The sequence below is a fragment of the Meleagris gallopavo genome, chromosome 9 (genome assembly GCF_905368555.1).
Source record: "Meleagris gallopavo chromosome 9, MGAL_WU_HG_1.1, whole genome shotgun sequence".
Lineage (NCBI taxonomy): Eukaryota > Metazoa > Chordata > Aves > Galliformes > Phasianidae > Meleagris > Meleagris gallopavo.
In genome coordinates this window covers 12,209,137-12,233,799 of record NC_139412.1, presented here as the reverse complement: position 1 = coordinate 12,233,799, position 24,663 = coordinate 12,209,137, and the positions used below count along the sequence as shown (strand labels likewise).

The window sequence follows — 24,663 nt, the reverse complement described above, 5'->3', positions numbered from 1 at the left end:
GCTGTAAGAGCAGGAACTCACTCATGGAAGTAAAGTATAGTATTTTTCATTCCTCTGCTGCTGTCCATTTGATAATGTTCTACATTTTCAGCTGGTTACTCAACGTACATTACTGAGGGGAAAAGAAAGAGACAAACACAATTTGTTTGTCTTAAACAAATGCCATAAAATACCATTATAAAATACTCTGAGACTGCTCCAGGAGCATTATTTTATCTCTTGTTTCAAATGGAAGAATATGCTCCACTTCCCATTTGTTGAATAATTCTAACATTTTGCTGCTTAGGTTACCGGTGTATAACGAAACCACTTTTATCCTGCTCTGACGTTGCCTCATAGTCAGAAAAGTTAGGGAGCAAATACTAGGCTCGTGTTCATGCATAAGTCACTGTCGTAGTCCCACCACCGCCTGCTTCTTCAGTTCTTTAAGGTCCACCGTTGGGAGTACTCTGATGGATGTCCTGCTGATTTACCGATTGCCAGTGCTGACACTCAGTGGCTTATCAATTGACAGCACAAAGCTTTCTGTGATAAAAATGGATCAATTGTGCACTGATCATCTGCTCCCTGAATTACTGATGTTTTACATTGGAATGATTTTTTGCCTAGATGGCTGCCAAATAAAGAAAGCTTGCATACCGAACCACAGGATCTTTCTCTCTTCAGACAATATTTTCTATAAACCCTGGAGTCTATCTGCATGAAAAGATCTATTCATCATCTATTCATCAGTGTAGTGTAAAGATTGCAGAGGAAAATATATTTGCATTGAGAACTTTGCAGTACTGGGAAAAAAATCCCAAACCTAGCAAGATCATGGTGTAGTTCTCCCAGCGACCAACATTTCAGTGCATTAGAAATTGCAGAATTGTTTTTTTACATTGAATTCACTCTTATTCCTCCCCTTTTTTCTACTTTTTTTTTTTTTTTTAATTTTACTCACATCGATTAATGTGATTAATGTTTGACCCTACAGTAAATCCTATGGTATTGCACAATCCACATGGCAGCTATACTGCAAAGTACTAACATGATTTAAACTTAGTCTCTCAGCTCCCATTTGCTTTAAATAAAACACAACAAGTTAACCTTCTATATGCAAGTTTTATGCTGAAGTAGGCATCACCAATCCATCATGTCAGCTGTATCAGATTTGATCCCTACACTTGCAGGCTGGAATAAGCTTCCACGTTTTACACTGTAATTCAACAAAAAAATATAGTTGGAGATGTACATCTAAGCCAGATGGAACTGGGATTGCTCCTTTAGAAATAGTTTTGACATCATGGCCTTAGTTCTATCAAGTTTCCAATCAATTTCCTTTCGTGGTCCCATCTTGTAGCAAGTAAAACTGATAAGAAAAAAACTTGCAACTGACCACTCCATTCTCTCCTACTCAAACACTACAGCTGCCTTTGAGTTGTTATATTCCAAGGGAAGAAAACAAAGGTGTTCAACAAGACCAAATGCCGGGTCCTGCACTTTGGCCATAACAACACCAGGTAATGCTACAGGCTTGGAGTAGAGTGGCTGGAAGACTGCGTAGAGGAAATGGACCTGGAGGTGTTGATAGATGCTCAGCTGAACATGAGCCCAGGTGGCCAAGAAGACCAATGGCATCCTGGCTTGCATCAGGAACGGTGCTGCCAGCAGGAACAGGAAGTGATTGTCCCCCTGTACTCGGCTTTGGTGCGGCCGCACCTTGAGTACTGTGTCCAGTTTTGGGCCCCTCACTGCAAGAAAGACATTGAGGCCCTGAAGTGGGTTCAAAGAAGGGCGACAAAGCTGGTGAGGGGTCTGGAGTACAGGCCTTATGAGGAGTGGCTGAAGGAGCTGGGATCGTTCAGTCTGGAGAAGAGGAGGCTCAGGGGAGCCTCTATAACTACCTGAAGGGAGGTTGTAGTGAGCCGTGGGTTGGCCTCTTCTCTTGTGTAACTGGTGATAGAGCTAGAGGGAATGGCTTCAAGCTGCACCAGGGGAGATTTAGGCTGGACATTAGGAAATATTGCTTCTCTGGAAGAGTGGTCAGGCACGGGAATGGGCTGCCCAGGGAGGTGGTGGAGTCACCTATCCTGGAGGTGTTCAAAGAATGTTTGGACGTTGTGTTGAGGGACATGGTTTAGTGAGAGCTATTGGTGATGCGTGGATGGTTGGACTGGATGATCTTGTAGGTCTTTTCCAACCTTGGTGTTTCTGTGATTCTGTGAAGATGACTTCCAAGGAACTTTACTTTTTCTAGCATCATTTTCAATAGATACATCTGAGACAGTGGGATCTTTTCCAGCTTCTGTGGGAATCTCCTGCATCCTCTGCAAAGCTTTAACCTTTTCCTTTTCCTTAAGCTAGTACTCAGCCTGGCACCCCAGCTCCCTTGGGTTCAAAATCAAGCTTGTGGTTTTCTCTCTCCTACCTCTCTTCATCTTTTCAGTCACAGTTTTTTTCCTTCTGCACCTTATTGATTCCTGATCTTGCTCCTCCACCAACCTGCCACAAGGGAGATGCAGTGACCCTACAGGTAACACAAGTAGAACACAGTTTTAGTGAAAGCAGAACTACAGTGACATTTAACCTAAAAGCAGGCTTATAGAACTGAGGAACCATAGTGCTTAATTTAAGCTTACACTGGCAAATAGGAACATCTGGCTTTTCTGCAGCGTGACTCATCTTCAGCACACAACACTAAGGCAGTGTAACCTGTGTGAAAAGGAAACCTTGCTAGCAAGGTAAGGAGGATGAATGTCATCGCCTTGCCGACGTTTTTTCCCTTAAGAGCTGGGAAACGCTGGCCATCTCCAGCCTCGTTGCTGGCATCTTCACCCACTACGGCTCGTACCGGTGGTAACCGTGAGGTAACACGAAATGGCCCCCATGGCTCTTGGTAGACACACAGGCCATACCATTCCTTCAAGCCAACAGCATCGCTCGGGGGCTACGCTGAGCCCTGGGATAGCAGGAGGCTGCGGGCAGACAGGTGGCCCAGCTTCCCCTCACCTCCATACCAACAGCCCCATCCCCTCCGCCTTTGCCCCTCTTCAAAATGGCGGCGCCCCTCCCCTCAGCACGGTGCTCGGGCCTCTCTACCCTCCTCGGAGGTGCTCCACTCTCCTCTCGTTGGTGCGCGTCCCCCGCCCCGCCCCGGAGGCGCCGTCTGCGCGTGCGCAGAGGTCCGTGCCTTTACTTCCGCTGTCGGCAGCCGCTTCCGGGCCCCCGTTCCTTGGTAACAATGGAGCAGAAAATGGCCGCCTGAGAGGGGAGGCAGGGCGACGCTGCGGCTGCTTGGGGACGGACGGAGCGCGGCGAGCCGGCACCGAGCCCGCTGAGGACCGGAGAGAGCAGCGGAGCGAGAGCTGAGGAGACGGCGGCGGGCGGTGAGTGCGGAGGCCCGGACGCGGACGCTCCAGATGGCACGGGGAAGGGAGAGGCCCAGGGGAGGCGGCGGCGGCCTCCGCCCGGCGCTGGGGGCGGCCGGGGGACGCGGGTTTCTCAGCCCCGTCGTGCGGCCCCGCTGAGTGGGCTGCGGGCTGCCGAGTCGGGCGGGACGGCCTGGGGCTCCGCGAGGCTCGGAGGGCCGCAGGCGTTTGAGGTGGAACGGGGCCGTGCTGGAGCCAGGGGCCGTGATGGCGGGGTGCCTGAGGCCGTGCCCTGCTGCTCCGGATGAGCCGGGTCCCGTCGCCGCGGGGATTTCTCCGCCTTCGCCTGGGGCGCGTGATGGAGGAGGGCTGCTGGGGCTCCTCGACCGCCGGGCAGTTGAGTGGGCGGGGGGCTGAGGGGAGGGGGGATAATATTGGAAATGGTACTTTTTGGAAGAGGTGGGGGGGGAGGATTACGAGCACCGCCCCAGGCTTTGTACTGCTTAGGGCCTGCTTTGGGATTCCCGGCTCATCAGATCAGTGCTTGCAGGTTAAGTTCCTCGCGTTAAGGCAGGTGCCCTACTGGGGGAGGTGAGCGGGAGGAATTCTTCATACCGTTGTGCCTTTTGGGAGGGTCGGGATCATCGCGTGACCCGTTAAAAGCTGTTGTGATTGCTATTACTGTCTTATTCATCTCTCTTCACTTAGTCGAGTAATATTTATTCTGTTACCTTGTTTCCTGTGCGAATTTTGCCTTCCTTTTTTAATACTGTCTACTGACATTTGGAGTCTTCGTTTACTGTATTTCAAAACTGTTGTCAAGTGTAACAATACAAATATATCACTTTATTTTCAATTGTCAGCCTTAATGGAGGAGTAATATCGAGTTATATAACATGTACTTTTTAAGGTTCATTATTTGTTTTGATTTTAGTGTGAAATAGGAGTTTGACAGAAGATTTCACAGCACAAGTACACTTTTTAAATTGAATGTTCTTGTTTGTGTATCTGTTTTTTCAAGATGATAGTCATGAGGAGCTTGTAAATAAGGATTCAGTTGGGACTGTATGCAGTAGGGCCGTTGCACATATGATGTATTTCTCCTGTCCATGTTAATAATATTGGTTGTTTTCCAGTTGTAAGTTGTCATGAAAATGCTGGAGACGCTCCAGTACTACTCTGTTCCATAATGTTAGTTGCAGTGACTTGACCAAGTGACTTTAAACAGTTAATCATCTGAACTGAGAGTTTGATGCTTAGTTTTGTTGGCATGACCAACTACCATTTAAAAATGACTGCATTCCCTCTGAAGTTTACCATTTTAGAGTGAAACTAATTGTAGCTTGGACTTTTGTCACTTCTGCTGCTAACAAGGGGCAGCACGACACACATCATAATATAGAGATGTTGGTTATGTTGGACCACTAAGCATAACAGTTACAGTACAGTATTTTGCTCATCAGCAATTCTGACTACATAAATGTTTTGTCAATAAGAAACCACGAGCATTTTTTCAAGCTTGTAGTTGTTGCCAGGCGTATCAAATTTATTTTCCATATTACTCAGTACATGAACATACCAAGGTGTACTAGAAAGCAGTGTTACGAGTTTCTGGTCTTCATTACATGTCTTTTTTTTTTTTTAATCAGTATTTCTAGGGGAATGAGTAATGTGATCCTTAAATGGAAGTGTTCTTAAAAACACCCATGTATTAATGTACTTAGCTACTTGATTTCTCTGTTCCCTGTCCCTATGGAAGTGTTTCAAAACAAGTTCCTTACTCTTGGCAGAATGCTTCTCGTTGCAGTGGAAGTGTTGCACTTTTTTTTTTTCTTACAGCCATAATTTAATGACATTGACTCAGCCCATAGATTGCATTTGAGTTCAGATTAATGAAGTTTAAGAACTTATTTGGCTATTTAAAGTATTTTTTAGAGATTTCAGTTTCAGTGAAGTTCTTTTGCTGTTGTTGTCTCAGTCTTGGTGAAAACTTATCCACTCTTCAGTTTGAGAAAATGTTGAAGGGATGAGGCAGAAATTGAACATTTGTCATATTTTCTGTGGTGGTCTTGTGCATCTCAAAGCCGATACTTCTGAAATATGAGTAGTGTAAGAACTTCAGAGAGAAGACTTCTGTGTGGTGAATTGGGTGTAGCCTGAAGCATTGTATAGATTCAGTTTTGCATTTGCACAGATTCTTAGCTACCGTTAAAATCAGAAGAAATGCACAAGGCCAGGTTTCCTTCGTGCTGTTGAGATCTGTACTAGTGAGGCACTGGTTAGCATCTTTGCTGTTTGGCAGTGTTGAAGCTCAGCTTTTTACTTTCTTCGGTTGTACAGTCTCATGAAAACATCTGATCATAATTGGTTGTGTGGGAAAATTTCTCTTAATTTAGTAACTTAAAAGCATTTTACTTAGAGCAGTCTTAATTTCAGTATGCCAGGTGCTTGTGCACGTGATCTTGAGCTTGGCTGTCTTAGTTTGTCATCAGAAACTGAATCCATCAGAAATGGAATGCAAGTCTTGCAGGTAGGTTTTTAAAGTCAAATAAGTTGCTTAATTTTTTTCCCCCATTTTTATGTTCCTTGGATGCTAAACAAGAACAGCAACAACAAATCCATGCACTGGATTTCTGATGTGTGTTGTATTTGTAGTGAAATTGTCATTGTTGTATTGGCCTTTTAGTAGAAGCTGTATTAGCAGTTCCGTGAGAATGTGAGAGTAAATGTAGAGCTGGGTTTTCATTGGCTTTGTGCTTTCAGTAAACAGAAGTTCTCTTTCCTCAGAAATCAAAACACTGTGTGATGGGCATCGGTTCTGTGGGTACAACTTCCTTAGCTGTCAGTCCTGTTTACGCTGCTGTCTTTCAGTGTCAGCACCAGTTACTTTCATGTGGAGTATTACTTCCCTGGAGCTTCAGCCTAGCTCTCCTGCCTGCTGAGCTGGCAGGAAGATCGCTGCTGGGGGAGAGAGCAGTTTTGTGAGACTTCTCCTAGAGCTGGCAAGTTGATAACTCGAGTGTGCTAAGCTTTCTCTGAGGTTGTATTACCTCAATTTGAGCAAAGAAGCAGTACTATCTTAATTTTATTTTGAATTTCTCTGTGAAAAATGCTGTTTTAATAAGTCTAAGTTATAAAATGTGATTTTGACAATCTTTGTTGTCTTATATTCAGAGCTCCGCCTTCATTCCCATGTGCTCAATGTTCTGAAATTGCAAAGTTTCACCCTTCTGTGTGGAAGGTAACAATAGAAACCTGTAATGAATTGCTACATGTTCTAGATGTATTTGAGGTGGGGACAGTGGGCACTTACACAGTGAGATAGCAAGTATTTCATTCCTTCATACCAGTTTTTTCTATCAAAATGTTTTTATTGTTATTATTTTCAGCAACTGTAAAAATAGTTCTGTAAAATAGTTAATTTGCTTTCTGTTATTTAAAATGTATGTTCGGAATGACATTTTGTTTTGTGTGCTTTGCTTTGAAACACACTGGGGTGATGAATTATCCGAATCCGCGTTTAACACTTCATATTAAGCTGGCATTTAAATTTTATAGCAGTCATAGAAGATATTTTCTTTCAGCTACCAGAAAGTGATGCGTGCTCCATAGTAATTTTTTGAGGCAAAGAGGACATAAGGGAATTCTTGAGTGCTTGGAATTTGTACTAAGTTCAGTAAGACATCTGATAATTGCATAGAGTGTCAGAGTGTCTGTAGAAGGCAAGAGTAGCAGAAAAAAAGTGTATCCAAAATTCCTGATGCAACTTTGCAAACTTGAAAAGTTTGTTACTAATCTACATGTTAGAAATGATAACAAATTAATTGTACTTATGCTATCATAGCCTTCAGTGTCTTCATAAAAGACTTGTGTAGCTGTACAAAAACAGCAAAAATCTTGATGTAATGAAGCTCCATGTATAATGCAAATAGCTGTTTGAGTCTACTGTTTTATGGTATCTTTTTTCTTTAATAATAGGATTCACTGACAGTTCTTGCTTATACTTTTGAATTTGTAGTCTTGAGTGATGAAATATTTAAGATGAAGATGTACTTCCTGTTATGTTTCTTTCTGCCAGCTTTGAATATTGAGAAATCAGGTACTGACTAGCATGGAAACTATTTCTTCTTCTTCTAGGAAAGCCTGGTACTTGGACTGGGGAAGGTAAAAGGGAGTTGATACTGCATGTGAAGCTGGTTCTGTTTTTGCTTGAAGAACCCGGAGTACCAGAACTGCCCATTATAGCTCAGTTCCTGTGTCATTTGAGAAAGGGAATGGGAGAGACTTATGTCTGAGGCTGGTCCTGCCAAATGTGATGGTATGTTAGAGCTGCTGGAGTCAGAGTTCACAGAAAGTGTTTTTCAACAGACAGCTGGGTTCTCTTCTTATGTAGAGCTAAAAGGTCCTTGGGGTATCTTCAGTGAAATTGGGGAAAAAATAGTTAACCTGAAACAAGCTAAAATCAAAATGAAAAGTATTTCTGGCTTCCACTACTGAGTTGCTTCTTTGAGTCAAAGGCTTTGATAATTACTGCAGGCTGGATGTAGGTAGGCAAGGTGCTGTACTGGTTGAAGTACCTAATTAAGACGAGGCTATGAATCATAAATGAGAAATTAGCCTTTTGCTGAGCACATCTATGAGATGCTTATTCATATTGCCATCATCCTTTTTGTGTGCACAAAGGTATTAATCGTGTTGCTGGAACATGAGGTAAGTCAGGAAACGTTTAACATAAAGGGCTCTACAGATGCTCACGTAATGTTGAAATACTGGTAATGCCTAGATGGGGAAAGTTTTGGAGGAGATCTCTGCACAGCTAGCTTGTGAGTTTGATTTGCTTCTGCAAATTTTAACTAATTAATTGCCTTTCTCTTATGAAAAAAGGTCACAAATCTAATGAAGATTTTAGGTTTAAGGTACTGTATTTTTTTTTTTTTTTTTGAACCATGCAATTCATGGGAGTAGATCTAGTGATTTATCACGGACTTTTGATTTTCTGGGAAGTATGGTCCCTGAATGCTAAGCAATATGGAGATAACATTACTGCTGAATGTAAATGGGCAACTCAAGTATTTTAATACTGCCTGCTGTACCACTAGGTCTTTTTAAATGGTTATAAATTCCTGACTGATTGGATTTTGTTTACACGTTCCTTAAGGAAAAGGTAAAAACAAACAACAACAAAAAAAAACACGAAAAGCTTCTTGTACTCTGTTCTGTAAGAATGGCAACTTTGCATTGTTGAAGGAATACCTAAAATCTTAAATCATCCCTGTCCAAAGAGCATAACATTACTTCCTCTTGAATAAAACGATGTAATCAAACACTGGAGGCTTGCTGTGGTGCTCCTGTAGCAGCAATGGAGCGGTAGCTCATCAATTGTGCTCTGGTATCTGTGTGACTGCTGGAGTGTAACTGCAGGGAAGGTCCTCTGCTGACTTGTCAAAGGATGGGAACACCAATTAAGAATTCACTGCTGTTAATGTGTCTGGGTATTCACCTGCAGAAGAATGGTTTTGTATTTTAAAAAAAGAAAATTTATTCCAGCTGTGGCTCAGTATGCTATCTTGTTTTGGGTAAACTTCAGGTGATTTTTCCTCTTTCCTATGAAGAGATTTTCATTACTGGGTATTTCAGCTACAGTTGGCAATAATCAACAGGTCTGAACTTCCTACTCACAGATGTGACCTTCCCCACCCTTTGTAAACTTAGTGCTGACAAGGGAGAACACTAAAGGAGGAAATACTGATTCTTTTCACTTGAACAAGAATGAAACCAGTAGAAGAAAGAGAAACGAGTTGAAGCACACCTGCTTATTAGATAATCAAATGCTGGTCATTCTTCTGTAAGTTAATAGCATACCTGCAGATTTTCCTTCATTATGTTTCCCTATGTTGCTGTAGTCAACTTCCTTAAGCCAGTTGTAATTTTCTGCAGTGCGTAAGCTGAGAGCAGAATCCTGAATTAGTGGTTTTCCAGTTGATTCTATGATTGTGTGAGGCTCCAGCATGTCCAGATAGGAGTGGAGCGATATGTGCTGCCACCATGGAGATCTGCTGGAGGATGTGACCTGCAGAGTCATACTGAGGCAGTAGGAAAAAAAGCTCAGAATGGCTGAGTACGTTCTATCTGGTAATGTAGAATTGTGCAGTGGTGTAGGAGATGAGCCTTGAAATGGCCAGATGTGCAGTGAAGAGAAAAAATATTAGAAGCCTCAGGGCAGAGATGCTGTTTTCCATTTACTGGTTTTAGTGTCCAAGCTCTACTTGGAAGAATATTGGCCTGTTTGCTGTCAGTGATGAGAAAGGAAGAGTGTTGTTGCATAGGTTTCTGCCCCACTTGTCTTCATGGACCAAAACATCCTGTAGGGATTCATAACATTTAGAGGACGTTGAAGCTAAATGGTGCGAAACTGGGGGTCGGTGGGCTAGAGTACTCTGTTTGGCTGGCTCACACTGGGAAGGTATAGTGAGTTTGGCAGTGGTGGGCAATAGCCCTACTGTAGATGGAACTGATTATCAAGATCTCAGCTCTAAGGCAGTTTTCTTGGCAGTGGTATGTTTTTCTATCTCAGCCAACGGCTGATCTTACAGTTTAAGAGGGGAGATGAGAATTGAAGGAGGAAGAAAGGGGAGCAGACCTGGAACCAAATAAGACTTTGTAGTATTCTCAACATTCCCTTCAGGTCGGCTGTTGAAGTGTGCGCAGTGGTGAAGAAGAGATTATTTTTCTCAATGTAACTTGTTTTGACACTTTTTTCCCCTTGACCAAGAATAGCTTTCACTTTGTTTTCTGAAAAAGCCTTTGTATCAAGTAGGCATTAAATAGCCAAGGTGTCTGTAAATATCAAGGTAGCAACTATTTTGAGGGAAATATTTTGTAAGTAACTTTTTGCTGCTCTTATCCCTTAGTAGGTTATTGCATTCTCTTATTTTTCTGTTTTGTTGACTTTGCTTTGTTATCTCCTTTAATAAGTAAAAAAAAAAAAAAGATGGGGGGGTGGGAGGGGCAATGCTAGTTAGAGTTGTAATCCATATTCCTAAAATTAATGCATCTTTGTGGGTTTTCTTTTGGATTCAAGTCCCTAATTCTATTCAGTGTTCAGATGATTCTTGTAAAAAGCAGCTTTGTCTTTCTGATGTGATCTTGAGAATGAAAATGTCTTGAGGTTAGTTAGGGTCATAATTCTGCTACAGAAAGCTTGTAAAAAGCTGTTTGAGTTTCAGGCAAGCTGTGTTCTCGTTAGAAGTATGTGTCTGAGACCTGAAAGGCGTACAGATTTCATAACTGAGCCCAGTCTGAGCTGAATTTACCTGCTGGATCTGTTGTGCAACTTCCCCTATGAATGGCTTCATTTATCAGTGCGTTTGACAGTGCATCACATGCAAGTCTTCAGATTGTACCAGGGATGTAGCTGGTAGGCTGCCATTTGAAACACTAGTAAGCAAAGTGATTGCTGCTGCTTATTGATTTAAAGAGGAAAAAAAAAAAAAGGTAGAAATTAACAGGGCCAGAAAGCTGTGACCTTCCACACCTGTAACAGAGAGCCATTGAGACATTTGTGCCTTACTGTGACTGACCTGAAAGCAAGCTTTACTGTGTTAGAACTCAAGATAGGATTGGAGTAACTATTTTCTGATCTGGAAGCCTGCAGTAGTGGGTTGGCCTATCCTGTGGTATTCTGTAGTGTTCCCTGCTGGGGATACCAGTGCCCTTTAATTTTCACTATAGCAGCAGAAATAAACTACTCTTGGAGATTCCAAGTGCTTCTCTTCTGCAGAGAAATACTGGTGTTAACTGTGGGCAGTTGGGACAGCTGTGCTGACATACAAAAAAAGTTACTTCTTGCTTTAGACAGATGTCTAAGTGCTGGAAGTTTTCTAGTAAGAAGGAAAAAGCTTTATTCTTCCAGTATTTTCATGTCACACGAAACATGGTTTGAATGAAAGGAGCATTTTTTTAATGGGGAATATTATTACAGAGCTTTTTAGCATGCAGAGGATTAGCATGCTAATCATCTCTCTGAGTAACTAGATTCTACCAGTTGTACAGGGAAATTCTTAACGTTGTGAATAGCGAGCCATAATGATTAAGGAAACTTGTTATTTTAACTTCATTTGCTGTATTTGCATGGTGTAACCAGTGCCAGAATGTCTCCTGAGTTTGCAGGTATTTTGTTTTAATTTTGGTCAAATACAGACATTGTGTTCATGGATTACTTTTTTGTTTTGAGACATTGTGGGAGATCTTTTCGAAATGAAAAACAAAATGAGGAGCAGATGTGAGTGAAAGAAAAAGTTCTTTGTAGCATAAGTTATGACATGTATATACACATTGGAATTTTGTCATGCAATTTTTGTCATCAGCATCAGAAATTCACTAGCTACTGAAACTTGCAAGCAAATTCTTCTCTTGACATTAAACCAGAGGGCTGATTTTACAACCCTCATTTCTCCCCCCTTTATTTATTTATTTATTTTGAGGAAACTTACAGCCCCTTTCGTTGTGGGTTTTTCTTTCATTTTAACATGTATAGTGTTCTATAGCATCTTCAGACTCATTTATTTAAATCCTAAATAATCCAATAGTTCTGTTTAAAATTGACTTGGATTTTGAAGAAAGTCTCTCGTAGTTGTCAGTGAACTAGATTGATTCCTGTTTTCTTTACCATAGTGCAAGGCAGGAAGAAGTGATGAATGTTTAATTCTGTACTCTTTTAGATCTGGAGAGCATAGTCTCTCTCACCCATAGGTATGGGTGGCTTGTACCTTGTACTATGCTGTTGTATGCTGTGATCTGTTTCATTAAGTTAAATTAAGGATTTATTTATTTTTTTTTTAGACATTATTCCATTTGTCAAGATGGAAAGCTCAGATTCTAGTGATAAAGGAAGTATTGATCAATCAGAAGCACAACGTCAGAGTCAGCTAGATCGCTTAGATCGAGAAGAAGCTTTCTATCAGTTTGTAAACAACCTGAGTGAAGAGGACTACAGGCTTATGAGAGACAACAATTTGCTAGGAACACCAGGTATGTAATGCTTGTGTATGTACATCGTACTACAGTTACTTAGAGGTGATTTGTCTTTTTCTGTTCACCCTAATCTCTTTCACCCATTTAGCTCATGTGCTGCAGTTGCATTCCATGGTAGGGAGTAGCTTCCTGCCAGTCTGTGTGCCCTCAAAATAGAGGGGTCCACTGACCAGTGGAGAGGGAGTTGGGATGGTGTGGACTCAGCAGGTACAAAGGTCTAGTGTTCATACGTCTTGATGGGAACTTCCAGGACTGACCCAGTTATGGCTGCTTAGCCTACTTTGATAGAAAAGTAATCACCTTTAAGCATGTGTGAAAATTTCCTGCTGGTCTTAGGAGTTCATAACTAGGCTAATTAATCTGGTACAAGATTCTGCATGGGTGTTCTTATGTCTGTTTTCAATTGACTTATTACTTTAAACTGGCTCTTTATAGAGTGATGCCTAATTGAAGCCAGTTATAATTTAAAACTAATTCAAACTTCTTTTCATGCTTGTGATCTTTTTTTTTTTTTTTTTTTTTTTACTCTGGGCAGTCATTTAATTGTATAGGATGAAAAAAAAAAAAAAATGCTGATGAGCTGTAGAGGTTGCAGTACAGTACCAGAAAGCCCATCTGTCTTTTTTTATTAGGTTGAAGCTGTTAGATCCTTCAGCTTCAGCAAAGCTTATTTGGGACAGTGGTGCTGAAGTGTTTGAATTCCCCTTATAACTATTTCCTTGGGAGTCTCATTATGGCAGGATTTAATTAAAACAAACACAGTGGCTTGTACCTTCCTTAGAAACTTCTGATAATGCTTGCCATACATATGATTTGGAAATATTTTTGGAAAATTTTGCTTATTTTCTAAGGTGAAATTACTGAAGAAGAGTTGCTGAGAAGGCTGCACCAAGTTAAAGAAGGTCCGCCACAGCAAAACAGTGATGAGAATAGAGGTATATACAGTATTTGTGAAAACTCTTAACTTTAGCACCCCATACGGACCTTAACTTGAGTGCAGGAGTGGAACAAGTTAAACCTAGGCAGGTGCAAGGTGAGCTTTGCTTCAAAACTAAATGAACATTATGTCTGATATCTGCTGCAAAGATCAGTTTGGGACAGATTTCACCCATAACACGTCTGTTACTTGCAGCAAGCTGAAATTTCATTTAGGCTTCTTTTCTTTATCTGCTTTTTGGATTGTTTTCCTTCTTGACTTCTGCTCCCTTCTGGGGTGCTTTCTAGCAATTTTTGGTTTTTTTTTTTTTGTTCGTCGTCTTCCCTTCCAAGGGAATCTATTGTTTTTATTATCGCCTCTCTCATGAGGTTGGTGGAGAATTCTTGGAGTTTGCTGCTGGGGTTCATTCTTTAACTAATTTATAGCAACCAATGGGTTGCTATAAATCTGTTCTTCAAATGAAGACTCAGGACAAACTTATCATACTCTCTGCTTAGCAGTCACTAGATTGTTTGGAAAGAAAAACAGAGAATATTGGTGTGACACCTGAAATACAGCTTTCCATTTATTTACGATAAATAATGTGTAACTTTGATTTGGCTGCCGTGTGATGGCTGCAGCCTGTCTGTATGTATTAGAAAAAAAGTCCACTCCTGCTTCCTTACCAGAGTTCTGGTAGATAAGAATTGTGATGCTATTTGTGAAGTCACAATTACATTGGATAGAGTCAAGTGCTTCTAGACAGTTGCATTTTAAACTATAAGTAATTATTTTCTTGGAAAAGATCACTCCAAAATTAGCTCAGTACTCTAATTTTGGTAGTTCCTTGTCTTTTTTACAGGTGCAGAGTCCACAGAAGATGTTTCAAATGGAGATTCTATAATAGACTGGCTTAATTCAGTCCGACAGACTGGAAATACAACACGAAGTGGGCAGCGAGGAAACCAATCTTGGAGAGCCGTGAGCCGGACTAACCCAAATAGTGGTGACTTCAGATTCAGTTTGGAAATAAATGTCAACCGTAATAATGGGAACACAAATCCTGAAACTGAGAATGAGCCATCTGTAGAGCCTTCCAGTGGGGAAGATTTGGAAAACAGCCAAAGTGACTCTGAAATTCCAAGGTCTGAATCACCATCTGTAAGACAGCCTGGATCAGAAAGGAGCACTTCAGAAGAGTTAACTGAGGAAGCTTCTCCTAGAGGGCAGAGGAGAGCGAGAAGTAGGAGCCCAGAACAGCGGAGAACACGGGCTAGGACTGATAGAAGTAGGTCACCTATTAATCCAGTGAGTGAGGCTCCTCGCAGGTCTCATCACAATACATCATCTCAAACGTTTGACCATTCAGCAGTGAATGAAGCTGAGGGAAGCTCTAGAACTAGGCAGCATGTGACATTAAGGCAGCATGCAGTGGGGACTGAGATTCCTAGTGAAAATGCAGTTCTGTTTTCAGCCCCTGAAACAAGACCTGTTCCTCAAGCAGCAGGTTCTTCAGAAACTAATGGTGCCAGTGAGTCTGCAGCTCCTGGACAGAGGCCTCCTACCATAGTACTCGACCTCCAGGTGAGAAGAGTTCGTCCAGGAGAGTATCGGCAAAGGGACAGCATAGCCAACAGAACTCGGTCCCGGTCCCAGACTCCTAACAACACAGTCACTTATGAAAGTGAACGAGGAGGGTTTAGGCGTACGTTTTCACGTTCAGAGCGGGCTGGAGTGAGAACTTACGTCAGCACCATTAGGATTCCAATTCGTAGGATCTTAAATACAGGCTTAAGTGAGACTACATCGGTTGCAATTCAGACTATGCTAAGGCAGATAATGACAGGCTTTGGAGAGCTGAGTTATTTTATGTATAGTGATAGCGATGCAGATCCTAGTGGCCCAACTCCAAATCAGAATGTGGATGCTTCTGAGCCACAGAACGGAGGGGGTGGTAGTTCAAGCAATGAAAGTACAGATGTTAGCTCAGGGGAGGTGTTTGAAGGTAGTAATGAAGGTGGTTCAACATCTGGTGCCAGACGGGAAGGTCGGAATACGAGAGGATCGGTCACGTTTGAAGAAAGTGGTTCTTTACCATTCCTTAGCCTAGCACAGTTTTTCCTACTAAATGAAGATGATGATGACCAACCAAGAGGACTCACCAAAGAACAAATTGACAACCTAGCAATGAGGAATTTCGGTGAGAGTGATGCTCTGAAAACGTGTAGTGTGTGTATTACAGAGTACACGGAAGGAAACAAGCTTCGTAAATTGCCTTGTTCCCACGAGTATCACGTCCACTGCATCGATCGCTGGTTATCAGAAAATTCCACTTGTCCCATTTGTCGCAGAGCAGTCTTAGCTTCTGGTAACAGAGAGAGTGTTGTCTAAATGAGATCTGAATTTATGGCTAAGCAGCTAGTGTAATAGTGATGGGCAAAGAAGTCACTTCCTTTATGGCCACTTTTTGAGTGGTAACTCAGTGTATAGTAATTACTTGGAATGAATCTTCCCCTCATGAAAGAATTTTCTCTGAATTCAAGCTTTTAAAATTGGAGTTAAGGTTTTCAAGATCTAGTCGGTTTGTGTGATGAATTTCATTTGTCCAAAGACATCTACTCACTTAAAAATACTTCTTTCTTTATGAAGAGTGCTAAGTTCTATCCCCTTACTCCTCCAGTCCAATAAACATTTTGTCCTCAACATTGTGCTTATGAGTAGTCTTTCTGGGAAGTCATCCCAGCTAAATGCGCAAGAGTCATAGAGGAATTTTTGCAAGAAATCCAACTGACTGAAAAAAAAAAAAAAACTGAATTTAATTGCATACTTAAAAATACTTTTGATTTTCTTACTGGGTTAATATTGGACATGTCTGTGTAAATAACACTAATGTTAGCCCTTTCCCCATCACTATGGCACGCTGTAGGATGAGCTGTTAGCTTAATTGGGATATTTATCTTGTTGTGGAAATATAAGAATTGCCTATGCTTGTTTAAATAAAAAAAAAAATCTGTTTTAAAATTGTAAAGCTTTTTTGTAGAAGCTCAGTACTTTTCCAATGCACTGTTGTATTAACGCATTAAGAATTAAAATTGTACCACGCTTAGAAATTGAGAATGCTTTTCATACAAAGCCCACCACAGAGAGAGCAAACTAAATACAAGAGAGCTGCTTTTGTGACTGTGTACCTGTCAAGAGCAGTGCATATCTGTACTATTTACGTGAACAACTACTGTAATATACAAGCAGTTGAATTGGACACTTAATTGCCTTTAAAAAATTGAAGCAAAATGTTTATAGCTGCAGTGTTTTGGCTCAGTAGTGCCACCCAAAAAGATGATTAAAAATTAGAAACTGTCCTAATGGTTGGTTATTCCTTTGTGTGGTAACTAATATGTAATAACGCAAACCAATGTGCACCAGTTCATTTGGTGACATGTATGCCCTATTTTTGTATTTTTACTGAAATTTTGAGGTAACCCTATGTAATTCTTCAGCAGACAAATACTGACAGCTTGGGATTTTTTTTTTTCCCCCACACCAGCTTCAACAATATTAGTAATTGCTGGATCTGTTTAGTGAACATGCTGATGTGTATCCACTGTTCATAGCCTGTGACTCAGGTGCTGCGAAGAAATAAGTATTAACTGGAAAATAGATTCATTATGAGAGTGCTAGATTAAATATGAAAACTATAACTGATTGCTGGAGTATATTTAATGTTAGTCTTAAGACTGGCTACACATTAAAAAAAAAATACACATCTTTATACTCCTATTGAAAAGACTGAAATCTTGAATTTAAAAATATTTGTGGCATATAGAAATAGAGAATCGGAAAATGTACTGCCACCTGGATGTGGTGGCCCTGCAAGAGCAGGGATTGGACCAGCTGGACTCAAAGGTCCTACCAACCACATCCAGTCTGGGATTCTGTACCTCAGCTATCATTGTGTCAAGGGGAAGTATCACTCCTCTTCAATGAGCCATCTTTGTTTTATTCTCTAGTGACTTTTTTTTTCTAGCCTGTATCTGCAACAAAGAAAGCAGTGTATTTTTAATCTTCAGAGTAGTAGTTCAAAAGGGATATGAACTGCTCTTGCTGGCTATATGGGAAATATTGCTTGCTCCTCAGATGACGAAACCAAAGCTGGCCTACCTTTTTTTCCTAATTAAAACACATTTTTGGTGTGTTATAGTGGTGGTTGCATAAAATATAGTCTCTGCTCTAAGCCATTTTAATGTCTCATCAGCTAGTTAAGGATTTCACAGCGTCCCAGAATTCCAAATTTTTTTTGTGTGTGCATTTCGTGGCGTTTGGCTTAGTGGGAAACCCTGACTGGCTATTGAGCTTGCTTTCCTCCTGTTGGGACACCATCTTGGCAGAGGGAATACATGCGGTGTCTTTTTTTTTTCTTTTACAGAATAAATAAGCTCATTCTCTTACTGTTTTTCCCTCTGATATGCATCTCTGTAAAATCGGAACTTAAATATTAATTTCAGGTGCTGGACTCTTATGAATGTGGGTAATACATTTGATGCCAAATCTTCCTCAACAAAATAACACTTCTGAATTTCTTCCGGTAGCATTCACATAGCAAATACGTGCTATCAGTTGTAGCTGCCAGTAGCTTTATTGTCTTATTGGAGTCAAGAATTAGAAGGGGAAAAAATGCTTCTATGCATGAATGCCATTTTGATTTTTTAGAATCTGGCATATATTTCTGAGGTTTAAGGATGGTGACCAGAAAGAAAGGAGCCCACTTGAGCTAATTAACGCGAAGCACGGCTGTGATGCGTGTCATTCAACGTAGCTTTCTTTTTAATGTTCTGAGTTTCCAGTAACTGTATACTTCAGAAGACTCAACTTTACAGTTTTGTTATAGCTTAATAGTGGCATGCCTTAACATTTTATCTTTCTGTAACAGTAACAACTAATAAAATGTTGGAGGTTTCCCAAATGGTACCAGGAACAAATAATTTATCGTAGAATGGCTTGGATTGGAAGAAACCATAGAGATCATCCATTCCCAACTCTCCTGCCATGGGCTGGTTGCCCCCACCAGCTCAGGCTGCCCGGGGCTCCATCCAGCCTTGCCTGGGATGGTGCACCCATAGCTCTCTGGGTAGTTTGTGCCAGCATCATCTCAGTAAAGAATTTCCTCCAACATCTAATTTAAATCATCCCCTCTGGTCCTGAGAATTTAACCTCAATTAAGAAGCCCTTGAACTTTAATGTTTTATTTGCCTTTTCTGATACTGAGTGCACTAGCAGTGCTGGAGGCTAGTTGCCCAACACCTGGAAGAGTCAGCAAGACGGAAATTGCTGATACAACAAATAGCTCAATGTTACTGACTTATCTGTCAGTGTCTGCAGCTGTCCTGGGGAAGAGTAGCATCCCCACTACTCGGAGCTGCATCTGGAAGCTCGGTGTTCACAAATGCCTTTATGCTGTACTGGAAACACCATGTGTTCTGCATCGCAGTCGTAGAGCTGAGGTCTGGCAAAAGAAGTTCCAGAGTGCTACATTTTACCCTAATACCTTGAGGTAATTTAATTTCTCTACTTCTAAAGTTGTATTGCAGATAGGAAAAGTCAATATTTACATTTCAGTCACTAATAAAACATCAATTGCTATAATTTAAAAGGTTCACAATTAGCCTACTTTACAGCTTCAAAGTTATTTTGGCATCGGGTGTTTGTACCCGTTGCTTCCGTCAGTTAACTCTTTCTTGATATTGCAGATGGAATGCAGCAACTTGCCTCATAGTTACAGCCATTTGAAGGGCTAAAATGGCCAATTTGATGGCTTTCAGATGCCTGAAAGAAACAGAGGAGCAGAGGCAGCCCCGCTGCATCAGCTGCCTGGTTCCTAGTGCCACCTTGTGGGAGCCTCTCAGCCTTCTGCGGAGCTGTGATAAAGGCAGCTCGTCGCTTGGAGCAGCATGGTTGCTTTCGTGTTGAAGGCTTTTGCTTAACTTTGGAAGGGGATTCCCTTTTATCGCCTGCCTCGGTAGTTACGGTGGTGTTTTCAAGCAGCGAACCGCCTACGCTGCAGTTGTGAGTACCTGTCTGGCTGGTGGGTGAGCTGAGTTCCTTTCTTTGGAGGCAGCTCTGTGTTTGCAGGACCTCCGCACGCAGCTGTGAAAGCAGTCACAAGGCCAAAACCTACAAGAACACATGGCACTTTTTAATTTCAGGGTGTGTTTGATAGTTTAGCTTAAATTGCAAACCGATAAGGAGTTGTGGATGCTTTCGTTTTTCCTTTCAATCAGGTCTTTATCCATTCAAAAACTAAAGACTCGTTCCTGGTGTTTGTTAGATTTCCCTTTTATATGTGTGCTTTTTTATTACTTGCAAGAGGTTCGGGTTTTTTCTTTTTTCTTTTTTTTTTTTTTTGTAGGCAGTTAATTGACTTGTTTTAAACACGGTTTCATTACTGTAGCAACAGCATGTGTAGAAATTGCTCATTAAATGTTTAAAGACTTTTAGTAGGAAGTATTAATGTGCATGCACAGCAGCTGCACTAACGTGATACTCTACCAGTTTTGAAGGAGCCATAATTGTCCATTGTGTCAACTTGCAAACTAATGTATTTCCCACTAATGTTGACACAATGGACCGTAATGACTGTCATTCCAGTTTCCTGTCAGTTAGCTGGATTATGCAAATATGTCGGGCCAGAGGACTGTTTCCCTGTCTAATTGCAGTGGATGTTTATCTTGTGATGGTTGTCTACACAATGGGGAGGGTTCCACATGGTGTCTAATCAGAGAATCTAGCTGGAAGACGAGAGAAGGGCTGGCAGGGCTGACCACGTCTGTGACTATTAGCAGCTCGATGTTTTCTGAGTCTCCCAACATCACCTTCACTGTCACACCACAACACAGAGGTCCATCCAGTTGACTTGAGCTGCAGCCTTACCTTTGGTTTGAGATTCTTACTGTTACTGTACCGTGTATGTTCATGCTGCCCGACGTCTCATTTTTCTCACCGTCCTCCTGCAGGGCCTTGGGTTGCATGATGAGGAGATGTAATGATGTTTGGAGCTGATGTGGTGCGCAGTTGTTATGGGCATCTGCCTGCTCGCTTTGAGTGAGAGTTGGCTTGGAGCCACCATAAGTGAATTTATAACAAATTCAGAAGTATTTCCAATCACTGCATGCACCAGGCTGTTTGTTTGTTCTTGACTAGAGAGGGAAGAAAGAGGATGAAGATTGATTGATTGATGATAGCTTACCCAAAGTACATTAAAGTTGTGTTGTGTTAAAAAAGAAAATAAATTTGCATTTGTTAAACCAGGGCTTCCCAACTTCTTTTTGAGGTATCTTTTTTTTTTCTCCTCTTCTTTTTTTTCCTCTTACAGGGAAGGATACTTTTGGATTTGTTTTGGTTATTTTTTGTGGTTTTGATCCTTTAGCTGAAATACCCGCACTCCCTTCCTGAATCTCGCTCTGCTGTCAAGCTGTTGGTTGGGAAGCCCTGAATTCAACTGAGAATGTAAGAGATTTATTTTTTTTTATTATTTTTTTTCTTTCTTTTTTTTCTATTTTTTTTCTTTTTTTTTCTTTTTTTTTTCTTTTTTTTGTTGTTGTTGTTTTGTACAGTGCTTTACACCTGTTTATATTGGACTTGTTTAGTACAAAATGGTACTCCGGGGTCATCGGACAACAGTTCGATCAGGTTTGATAGCTAATATTTAGGAGGAGTTTGTTCCCTATGTAAGATGTCATAATGCAAATTTAAATAGACTCAATAAAATGCATGAAGTGATAATTTTGTGCTTGATCATCACTCCTTGGGTTTATTCTTCTTACACTGGGAATGTGTCGGAGTAAATACTGATGGATGTGGTAAGAATGTATGTGCTTTTCCCTTGAAGCTGAAAAGATCTGGAATGGTACAAAGTTAAGTTCTCAGAAGTGTTTATTGCTCCTTAGTACATAAACCAGAAGCAGTAAATCTATGTACCAGACTTGTGTAAATCTGTCAGTGGATAGCATGGGGCACCAAAGCTGTAAGTTATCTTTCAAGTGGTAGCTGTGACTTTTATGGGCGCCCATCAGGGACTGGGGCTTAGTGCTGAGTCCCACTGGAAATGCACCGAACACCTCACTGTGTTTGTGGCTTTCATAAGAAGCTCTCACATATGGCTAAAAGCTTCGCCCTAAATTTAGTAGCTGATGTATGTGCAAATGCTTACTTGAGTGGGAAGGAAATTTTGTAGGGTGTGGGAAGCTTGGAAGCTTGCTTTATTGCCGGTGCTTCCCTCACCTCAGTCTGGTCCTTGAGAAGGAAGCCAGAGCTGTTCCTGGGCTGAGGCCTGATGGCATCGCAGCAGAAGGCGGGGAAGGATGGCAGTGTTTGGATGCAGACACGCGGTGCCCTGCCTGTTGGGTGCCATCCAAGCTGGCAGCAGTTTCACAGCCAAGCTGATGCTTGGCAGCGCTGTGTGGGATGGTCTGGCTGTGGAAAGGAGGAAGGTTGGTGGGCTTCCCAGGGGATGTGCAGAGCAGAGATTCTGCTCAGGATTCTTCAGTATGAGCTCTTCCCAGCTGCCAGGGGCTACATCTGGAGCTTTGTGGTCTGTCTGCTCTGACCGGTTCAAACTGAAATTGGAGAGGGCCCTGCAGCCTGTTCCCTGACAGGAATTCTGTTTGGCAGTGCAGAGGCGGGGAGGAAAGCGGAGCTCTTTGCTGCGAGTTTGTCCTTCCCAACTGCTGTGTGTCAGGACCTGTTTGGGGGCTTTTAACATAATGAATCTAAACTCAGCTGCGTTGTGGCTTCCTAAGCCCTAACAACAAAGTTATATGGGGAAAACTAAGCCCTCTTTTTAGTCTTAAACGAGATGATATTGTCTCTGACACTAATGAGATGCTGATGCTGCATGCTCCAACTGTTCTCCTGAATGAATCCCCTGCTGAGCCAAGCATGTGAAAAAGCAGGCATCGAGCCTCCATGACAATGACTACTTCGTGGAACAGACTCAGGCTGCGCTGTTTGTGTAGGATTTCTGTGTTTTCACACATTGTCATGCACTGCTGTCAGGTCTGGGGCTCCCAAGAGAAACAGCTTGTGCAGTGCACGGTCCGTGTGGTAGCATCAAGGTGCTGCTTGGCGTGCTGCAGAGTGACAGCAGTGAGCGGAGCTGTGACTGCAGTGAGTGTCACTGTTGTGATGGGGCCACACTGCCATCCAAGGGGACATTGAAAGGCTGCTGACAGGGGCTAATGGTGTCCTGGGATGCGTTAGTACTGCCAGGTGGTCAAGGGAGGTGGTCCTGCCCATCCGCTCAGCACTGGTGAGGCCAACACCTGGAGTACTGGGTCAGTTCTGGGCTGCTCAGTGCAAGAGAGACCTGGACGTACTGGAAAGAGTCCAACAGAGGGCCACCAAGGTGATGAAGGATCCGGTGCACCTCTCCTGTGAGAAGAGGCTGAGGGAGATCAGGCTGCTCAGCCTGGAGGATGCTTGGATATCCCATTCAAGGCCATAATAGCTGAAGGGAGGTGCAAAGAGGTGGAGCCAGACTCCTGTCAGTGGTGCCCAGTGCCAGTACCAGAAGCAATGGGTACAAACTGGAGTGCAGAAGATTGCATCTAAAATTCAAGAAGCACTTCTGTGCTGTGTAGGTGATGGAGCTCTGGCACAGAATGCCCAGAGAGGTTGTGGTGTTACCTTTAAAGCTTCTGGACATAATCCTGGGCACCCTGCTCTCTATGGCACCAGATGGACCCAGAAGTCCCTTCCAGCCTCAGCCAGTTATAGGTTAACCAACATATGCTATTGTCTGAGTGGGTGAAATGAAAACAGATGTGCAGTGGAAGACTTATATAAGTTAATCTCTGTAGGCACTGCTGACTTCTATATAAACCAGATTCACTTGGAAACAATGCTGGTGGTGCCTTGGGGATGAGTTTGCTTCAGTTTGTAATGATGAGAGCTAGAGGGGATGGAGGACAGAGGAAGAGATGGGAAAGAAGAATGAGCACAAAGCAGGGAGGCTAAGGAAGGGAATAGCAGGATGCGAACAGGCGGGGGACTGGCATGAAGGCTGGCAGCCCAGTAGGTAATGGGACGGTGGCATCTGAGGTGGTGTGTGGTGCGGGGACAGGAATAACCAAGTGATTTATTTCTAGTGGGCTTCAGCGGGAGGGCTGGGAAAAGACTTCCAAGCTGCACTGAGCACGGCTGGTGAAAGCATCAATGTAGGCGGGAGAAGGCAGCGGGGCCAAGCATGCTGGGGGGACGAGGTGCCGGCCACGTACGCCAGGGCTGAACAATGCTGTAGATGGGCCGATAACGGATTTATAGTCCAGCAGTACAGTGTCTCGGAGGAAGAGATGAGTCACAATAGCTGGAGCCCTGCTCACCCAGCACACACCAGCACACCAAAACAGCCCCAAATACCACTCATATATGTATGCATACATATTTTTTTCATCCCTTGTTTCACCTTGCTGCCAGTACGAAATGATTTCCAGCGTTGTCTTCAGTTCTCTGCATTAAAGCCCCTAAAACCCAAGCAGGCACTGCTGCTCCTGCTGTCCCACCACAGGGCAATGCCCCATTGACCACTGGCAGGCACTCAGCAAACCCAAACAGCACAGTCCACACTGTGTGCGTACCTCTAAACGTGACCAGACATAGATAAAGCGCTGTTCACAGAGGCAGCTAAAGCACATGTGCAATTCATAGCTGCTAGCAAACTAACACAAGACATAGTGCTTAGTATTTAATATATAAAATACACATACAAATATTCGTTTCATAAGAATAAATGGTTCCCAGCAGGCAGGCGCACAGACACACCTAGGATATGTGTGTATATATATATATGTATGTATATATGTATGTATGTATCTATTTGTGTATTTGTATGGGGCTTGTGGAGGTGGGCAGTGACAGGTTCATGCTCCTGGGGTTCAGCGAGCAGCCTGTGTGCAGGTGACTTTTATCACGTAGCACAGCACCTCTCAGCTTCCAGCCATCCCCATAAGATCACTCCAGGATAGAGTAGGGCTTTTTTGCACCGAGGCTCCTTGCATGGGATGCCGGCTCGTAGAGGAGCTCGTTGCCACTGCCTCGCAGCCTTTGAATTCCTTTTTACTGCCTCTTATCTCCTGCTGGGGATTTTTTTAATATTATTTGCAGTAAATATCCCTGACTTGAAAAAGAGTTGAGATGCACATTAAAAGAAAAGAAAAAAAGCCTCTGCTATACCAAATTAATGCCTATGTCAGCTTTCATCTAATGTCAATTAAAGCAGCTAGTATAAACAAATCGTTACGATAAGACCCTTGCTAAAAGCCCTGTTTCCAATTCCACAAGCTATGGCAACCTCACTGATGCACAGTCACCCTT

The 24,663-nt window shown here is 42.4% G+C and overlaps 1 protein-coding gene and 1 long non-coding RNA gene across 4 annotated transcripts; one reads left to right on the top strand and one right to left on the bottom strand.

Moving 5' to 3' along the window:
- Window positions 1-1,084: 1,084 nt before the first annotated feature.
- On the bottom strand, window positions 1,085-3,073 carry LOC146543781 (uncharacterized). Its single transcript, XR_014884928.1, has 2 exons — window positions 2,622-3,073; window positions 1,085-2,509 (listed from the first exon to the last, which is right to left on the bottom strand). It is a non-coding gene; the product is annotated as an uncharacterized LOC146543781 (long non-coding RNA).
- A 105-nt stretch (window positions 3,074-3,178) lies between these two features.
- Window positions 3,179-21,075, top strand: RLIM (ring finger protein, LIM domain interacting). 3 transcript variants are annotated; one of them, XM_010715352.3, is made up of 5 exons: window positions 3,180-3,368; window positions 7,488-7,668; window positions 12,192-12,380; window positions 13,235-13,318; window positions 14,162-21,075. In XM_010715352.3, the coding sequence occupies exons 2-5, from the start codon at window positions 7,638-7,640 to the stop codon at window positions 15,688-15,690; spliced, it is 1,833 nt and encodes a 610-aa protein (XP_010713654.1). In that variant the 5' UTR covers window positions 3,180-3,368; window positions 7,488-7,637; the 3' UTR covers window positions 15,691-21,075. The 3 variants fall into 3 exon arrangements, with proteins under 3 accessions (XP_031410536.1, XP_010713654.1, XP_010713655.1); XM_031554676.2 differs by lacking the exon at window positions 13,235-13,318 and having other exon boundaries at window positions 3,179-3,368; XM_010715353.4 differs by lacking the exon at window positions 7,488-7,668.
- Window positions 21,076-24,663: the final 3,588 nt, after the last annotated feature.

Coding starts and splice junctions, on each gene's coding strand:
- RLIM (XM_010715352.3), top strand. CDS start 7,638: ATGTCTGAGGCTGGTCCTGCCAAATGTGATG. Junction 12,381..13,234: donor CAATTTGCTAGGAACACCAG/GTATGTAATGCT, acceptor TTATTTTCTAAG/GTGAAATTACTGAAGAAGAG. Junction 13,319..14,161: donor AAACAGTGATGAGAATAGAG/GTATATACAGTA, acceptor TCTTTTTTACAG/GTGCAGAGTCCACAGAAGAT.